The sequence below is a fragment of the Cololabis saira genome, chromosome 2 (genome assembly GCF_033807715.1).
Source record: "Cololabis saira isolate AMF1-May2022 chromosome 2, fColSai1.1, whole genome shotgun sequence".
In the NCBI taxonomy this organism is placed as follows: domain Eukaryota; kingdom Metazoa; phylum Chordata; class Actinopteri; order Beloniformes; family Belonidae; genus Cololabis; species Cololabis saira.
This window is the reverse complement of record NC_084588.1, coordinates 13,536,978-13,544,676: the sequence shown is the minus strand read 5'-3', so window position 1 is coordinate 13,544,676 and position 7,699 is coordinate 13,536,978. Positions and strand designations below refer to the sequence as shown.

The 7,699-nt window shown below is 38.4% G+C and overlaps 1 protein-coding gene across 1 annotated transcript; it reads left to right on the top strand.

Moving 5' to 3' along the window:
- Window positions 1-3,670: 3,670 nt before the first annotated feature.
- On the top strand, window positions 3,671-7,254 carry LOC133419635 (high choriolytic enzyme 1-like). Its single transcript, XM_061708954.1, has 9 exons — window positions 3,671-3,805; window positions 3,910-3,940; window positions 4,033-4,083; window positions 4,345-4,476; window positions 5,354-5,474; window positions 5,763-5,941; window positions 6,074-6,155; window positions 6,288-6,412; window positions 6,519-7,254. Coding segments are annotated over exons 1-9 (777 nt in total). The 5' UTR covers window positions 3,671-3,751; the 3' UTR covers window positions 6,521-7,254.
- Window positions 7,255-7,699: the final 445 nt, after the last annotated feature.

Genomic DNA, 7,699 nt, shown 5'->3' with positions numbered 1-7,699 from the left:
AAGTGTATCTATAGTGGGGGAGGGGGAGGGCAACCCCGCCACCCGCGAGACCAGGGGCCGACGAGGAAGAACCCGGAACCCAGGCCACCAGCAACCCCACAGAGGGGAGAAGAAGGCGGGAGGCAACCCACCGCCAGTCACAACGTGTCCTTGTCAGCCATCTTTTCATTTGCTTCACCACATGTATGAACTACCATCGCGACACACACATACGCACTGACACACAAATATACGTATATAAACACACACACACACACACACACACACACACACACACACACACACACACACACACACACACACACACACACACACACACACACACACACACACACACACACACACACACGTATATAATCTGAGGTTTGTGTTAATGTTTAGTTAGTTGTTGTTTATGTGTAGTTTAGGCATCAGAGTGTATCCCAAGTGTTGTTTCACTATCTTTTAACACTTGTGTAAATACATGCTGATTCATTTGAATGAGAGAAGTTGTTTGTGTTTATTTTATACATATTTGCCACAGCTGCTGGTTGCAAAGGTCTGTGCTCGGACTCCTTCCTTCACTGTTGTTCTGTAACGCCACTCCTGGCAACAGGCTGGCACATAGGGAATAACAGTTAACTTGAGACTAATTTTGCTGTTCAGTTATTATTTTCCTGATAGGTCAGGTGGTGCCCCGTTTGGATTGATTCATTTCGATAATTCATTTGGATAAGTAATCTTCTTTATTAATTATTAATAATTATTATTATTATCGTAAGACACTTATTAATAACTCTTTAATAACTGAACCCCTTTTGTGGCACAACACCGGAGATGTTTAGTCTGATTTAACTTGACAGTGAGATAAAAAATGTTACGTGTTTTTTTGCACAGTGTATGTAAACTATGTAAACTCTTGTGCTTTACATTGGGCTGGTAACTGCTACAGTAAGACCTAACAATCCTCACTAGATGATAACAAGATGACCACATCATCTGCAAAAACCAGAAATCAAATCTAGAGACCCCCAAAGCTGATCTTCTCTAGGCTTTGCCTCGAAGTTCTGTGCATACAAGTTAACAACAGAATCAAGACAAAATGAAACTCTGACAGTCTATTTCCCACCTGGAATTAAATCCAGCTTACTACCTGCAATGCAGACCAAACTATTGCCCCATCGGCATGAGGACTAAATCGCTCATAGGAACATGGAATGTCTACCATCCCCAAGTCCACAAAACATGGTGAAAAACTGTTTTAAGATACACAAATTGTGATTAAAAATGTCTCTCCTCATCATTTGCACAAAACTTCTGCAGTGCAGATGTGTCACTGGTAGAGAAACGTTCTTATCTATGTTTTCATCTAAACACAATTTTTTGATTTTGGTTGCAGCTTTTCCAGAGTCACTGCGATCCAATCAGAAGGTTGCATAATGTGCCGAAGTGCCCTTAGGCAGGACTCTCACATTGCCCTGCAGCAACTAACGAGTGTTCTCTTCTTTATCTGTAAGTGTACAAGCTGGTCCTTGGTCCTTTTCTACACCCATACTTTGTATGTTAAGGTCTGCTGCAATGAGCAGAATTATGTCACACATGCCATTAAACACAAGCAGCTGTTCCACATTCTTGAAACACTGATAGAGGCTTTCGTTCTCAAAGAAACATCACACATTATATTAAAGGTTTTGCTCATGCCAACATAATAGCTCAACCCTACTAGTTATGTAAGATTACATACAAGTACACCTGATTCAAACTAATGTTGACAAAGACTTTTTGTTCCTACTAGATGTCACGAGAACATTGAGTATCTTATAGTGACATGGGCTGATGGAAGGGGATTTACCACAATTGCATAATTTTCTGAGACAGTTTCATTTGAATATGCTTTGTTGTATTAAAGGTTCAGGATAGATATATTATGATGCAGTTCCTGATTTATAGATTTAGTCTTGTTGTTGTTGCGAAGTGCTGCTTATTTTGAATTTGCTGATATTTAATTGATTCAGAACCCCCCCACTCGCTCTGCATGATGAAACGAGCAAATAGAAGCTTGATAAATAGTGCAAATACAAATATCATAAATTTCAATAAAAAATGTCAATTCTTAGCAAAATCCCTTTTTTTCTGTTGATAAAGAAATACAGAAAATGAAATTGATAAGAGTGAAATGCCCTTTCTTTGCTGAATGACAGTTCCTTCATGGATGAAGGGCACAAATAAAGGAACTGGGCTCAAAGGGGCATGAAGAACCTCCATAAAGAACGCAATGGGACTGTGAAGACAAATCTAGAGGCCAATTCAAAGCCAAATGCTCATGAAGCATTGTACTTACCAAAGAGGAAGTCAAAACCCTCTCACAGCCAGATCAATGCAAAGTGGAGCAATCATCAGTCACTTCCTCTACATGGATTACATCAAGCTGCATCAAAATAATGAGACATCAACATATGATCCACTTCACAAGGATTTACACCAGCGACGGAGTGTTGTCATCAGACTTGAAATATACACTTAATTATACTACCATGTAATACAATCATTATGCTGTTTGTACGGTATGTACCACACATATTCACTTCTACTGTATGTCTAAGTTAAGAATCCAAAATCATTATTTGTCCAACAGTCGTATTTTTGGATCGGGAAGGAAACCAGAGTACAAAAACGTAAATAAGCATGGAAACTACAAACTCTATAAAGGAAGGCCCCTAGATAGGGGTTTTACCATCTAGGGAAACAAAGAACTAGGAAAAAAAGAAAAAGAAACTTTAACTTGTCCATGCACTTCTATTGTGATGATGATGTCACCTTTTCCACCAGATGATTGACTTGATGACACTTGAATACTTGTGAACTGTTCAAGTATGTCTTGACTGTTGACAGTTAAATGCAGACAGGTAAATGCCGACGGGTAAATGCTGACAGGAAAAGGCTTTTTTTATGAGCCTTAAAAAAAAAATAAAAAGACACAAGACACTCTGTACTTTGGTAATAATGGTCCCCATTCTGTCAGTGAAGAAAAATCATCTTCACATTATTTTATTTTATTTAGTTTTCCTATCCTCCATTATCTTTATCCACTTCTAGTTAAGGGTGACAGGGATCTGCTGGACTCTTTTCCAGCTCTCTGCACCCTGTATGGGTATCCAGTCTCTCACAGGGACACATATAGACACAAAATCCACAAATGGTAACATGTGTTATATTTTCAGCAGATCCTCCTTCAAACAGGACAGGAAATTAAAGAGTTAAAAGTGTTTAAACTAAATGCATCAACCATTAATTCTTTACCTTTTCATGACAACTGTGTTTTACTGTCTATATGTTTATAAACTTTTCCGCGGTATTAATTAAAGTTATTAAGTAGTTCTGTCTGTTATTTATTTGAAACTTTGTTTGAGATTTTTTAATAAAAAAAAATAATGTACTGATGTGAATTTATAGGGGCAGTAATATGATAAAACGTCCTGCATTTGTTTGTCTTTTTTGGTATAGTGACTTCCTGGAAAATTCATGTTGGGTTAGGATTTTTCAGTTATGTAAAAGAAACGAAGTTATTTAAAGTTAAGTCAAGTTATGTAAAGAAACTAGCCTCCAGACATGCCAAGCCACTCCCTGTTTGAGGTGCTTACAGTATATACAGAGAGGAGGTGAGCACCTGTTGTATCCAGCAGCCGAATCCTGGCACAGAATCTTAACGAATAAACTCTGTTCAGATTTTGACTTATTTAGGTCTGAAGTTTAACCGCAGAGGAACGCCACCATGACTCCAGCTTTCCTCCTCCTCCTCATCCTCTCAATGGCAGCTGTATGTCTGGTAAGTCTGACTCTGTGAAGTTTGGATGAAAGAGTTAAGAAGACAGGGAAAAGTCAGGTTCAACAGAAAGCCGTGTATTAAAAATTAATGTGATTGTGTTGCAGAGTGCAGCGATCGATGCTAAGAACCAAATTGGTGAGTTGAATAATAAAAATGTGAAATATATCATCTTTCCGGTGTGACATCTGTTCTAAAACTAACCTAATTGTATCATCTCTTTCTCTCAGATGAGTCTCCGGATGTGTCAGATGTCCTCAGGAAAGCCAATGCCAACACAAGTAGGACATGAGTTTCACATACGTACTTTTATCTTGTAAAATCTGAGGAACCAGTCATATTATTGTCTAAGATTATAATGTCTGTTGCTCATATTTCTGATTGCTAATAAAATTACTGGGAAAAAAAAGGGACGATACAAACATGGATAAATTTAACATGTTAGATTAAATTATGGGTTTTTAAACTAGAAACTGTAATGACCATCAGACATGGGAAGTTTTCATTCAAATTTTCATTTGTGTGTTTTTGTTGTTCTGCAGAATCACTTTTGCAGTACGATGACATTATGCCAAGCAGACGCAGAAATGCTTCCCCCTGCACGTCCGGAAGATGCTTGTGGCCTAAAAGCAGTCGCTATGTCTATGTGCCCGTCCACATCTCCTCATCATACTGTAAGCAACTATGGTGTTTGACCCCAGAAAGCAGCAGCGACATGTGCTTGGTTCATGTGAAAACTACCAGAGTTTAGGATGACATTCATTTCACCAAAATATTTATTCAATATCCAGAAAACCTGTCCTAATGCAGTTAAATCCAGGACTTTTTGGACAATGTCTGAATAATAGTCCATGTGTGGTTCATTAATTAATTATTTTGGGACAAATGAAGCAGTTTAAGAGTCGGAAGCTGATTTCTGGTACAATTTCTGATTTCTGGTAGGTTGACAAAACAGCAAACATTTATGACATTTATGCCTAACATAAGAGTGCCAAATTTAACAGTTTGGTACAGTTTTAAAAAAGGATTAAGACTAATGGGAAAAGAAAAGTTTGAAGAAGGAAAGAAACAGCTCATGATTCAAAGCAGACAACATCGTGCTTCAAACATGGTGTAGGCAGTGTTATGGTGTGGGCATGTATAGCTGCTGATGGACCAGGTTCACTAGTGTTTACTGGTGATGTAACAGCTGGTAGGAGTTGTCTAGATGAATCCTGTGCTGTGCAGGAATCTACCCTCTGTACGGTGCTTCACAGTGCAGATGGATAATGGCCCTGAACATACTGAGACAGACACTCACGACTATTTCAAGAAAGAAAAAAAGATTATTCTTCAATGGCAAAGTCACTTGATCTCTACCCCATTATCCAATTTAGAGCTGTTTTTCAATTTATATACATAAAGAAAGATATATATATATATATATATATATATGTGTATATATATATATATATATATATATATATATATATATATATATATATATATGTATGTATATGTATGTATACGTTTGTATATGGGAAAACAATATACTTTTCATCTTCTTTGCAGCCGCCGCAGAGCATAACATGATCGTCTACAGCCTGCTGACCTTCCACCGGTCCACCTGCATTCGCTTTGTCTGGAAGAGTTGGTGGCATCGTGATTACCTCTCCTTCTACTCTGGAAATGGGTAAACACATACACCAGTTGTTTCTCAAGAAATAAGCACTCCCATAGTTGACCAGATTATTTTTTTTCTATTTTTCCATCAACTTTTACTCTGGCTATTAATATCTAATGTTTAATTTTAGACTTATGTTGTAATCACACAAGTTTTGGGAACAGAATTATTCAAATGCATCTTGTAGTTGCTGAAAAATACAAATTTTAGTTTAAGTATGTAATTTTTGACGGTGAATCTCAGAACAATGCCTCGTTGTCGGTATCTGATGTCTTTGTGTGTGTTTGTGTGCGTCAGATGTTGGTCGTATTTGGGCCGTAATGGCGGGAAGCAGAGTGTTTCCCTGATGAGGAACGGCTGTTTGTACCGGAGCACGGTCCAACACGAGGTCCTCCACGCTCTGGGCTACCACCACGAGCAGAACCGCTCTGACAGAGACAGCTACATCCAGATCCTCACCCAGAACGTTGAGCCAGGTCAGCTTGCACACAAAAACGTCTGTTTTTTTTCTTGACAGCCTTGACAGCCACTGATGACGAAGCACATTTCTGCATTGTTTTTCACAATAGACATTTAAATGATTTCATCTGAACTCAATTGCTTTGCAGGCAAAGAACACAACTTCAACAAGGTGCAGACCAACAACCTGGGGACTCCGTACGACTTCAACTCTGTCATGCATTACAGCAAGTGAGTTTCTAAGTGGGAGTTTCTCCATGTGTGGTTGGCCATGTTAACTAGTTCTTGCTGAATCAAGTATTCTTGATTAGTTTAATCGTCTCAGTTTATGTATTGTCAAGTGACATGTCTGTCTTCCCAAAGCACGGCCTTCTCCAAAAATGGACAGCCCACCATCATCTCCAAGGCCAATCCCAACCTCATCTTTGGAAACGCCAGAGACATGAGCATCAATGACATTGCCCGTGTCAACAAGCTTTACAAATGCTGTGAGTGCAAAACTTTATTTTTCTTTGATTGTTATGTTGTCATACTGCTTCTGAGAAGATTCACGCTTACTGAATTCTTCTTCTTTTGTATTTGTTCCTCAACCAGAACTTGGTTGCATGAAGGGGTCATCCTCCAGAAACCTCAGCTCGTCAGCGTTACAACAGGGCCCGGATCTGTTTGAAAACAAGAATAATTCTTTTCAAGCAGCAGAAAATCTTTCACATCTGTGTTTTCTGCTCAGAATCTTCCATCAAAAGGACTTTTTGATTGAACTATATAAAAAAAAATCCTGCTGGACGAGGATGGTATTACATCTTAACTGTTGAGGTCAGACCTTGTACTGGTACATCTTCATGTATCCGTCATTCCATCACTTTTTATTGTCTTTGATGTGATTATGATTAATTAATGAAGTGCTTATTTATTTGCTGTTAAACGTAAGAGGAAAAAAAATTATGATTTTAGTAAAATCAATACTAGTGGAACAAACTGCGGGAACAAATCAAAAGATTAAGCTGCTGATGTTTTCTTTTTCCCAATTGGACATGATGGAGGAACTTGTTGTAAAGTTATGCAGTCATGAGTCCGATTGCCCCCATAAATTCACATCACTACACTAAAATGATGTCATATTTTGTTGTTAAAAAATCTCAAAGTTTTACATAAATATCAGACAGAACTACTTAATCAGGAACAATACCTGAAAACTATGTTAACGTACAAGTGCACGGTTGTTGACTATATCATTAAGTTATTGTTGTACATATATTTTAGCTCCCTGTTTATCCTTGAAATGCTGTGTGTTTAGCAGATTCTGTCAAATAATCAATGACTGTAATCATCTGTATATATAAGTGTTCAATAAAACACTAAATGCTCAACAGCAGGTGGAAGTGGTCTATTGTTTTCCTGGGACATCCTGCTCAGTGTTTGTGTTTCTTACAAGTGATTGATCATTTATGGATGTCCATGCCTGGTGTCCTGGGAGCATTAAAAATAAACTGTAACTGGACCCCGGTGTGAAACAGCAGTGAGGAGTAAAACTGGAATGAAGACAACAAAGGAACAGGGGACAGTTTTGATAATGAGGAGACCGTTTGTGAGCTTCAGGGAGCCGATCTCAAGCATGTTTTTGTGCTCGCTACAAGATTTATCCCAATTACTCCATCTGGTTTATAAGGCTTGTTAAGGAGAAAGAAATACTCGTCTCCCACGTGCTTTCTAATCTCTCTCATCTGCCGGTCTTAAAAACTCCTCCTAAGCCTCTTCCCCAGTTCCACCTGAAG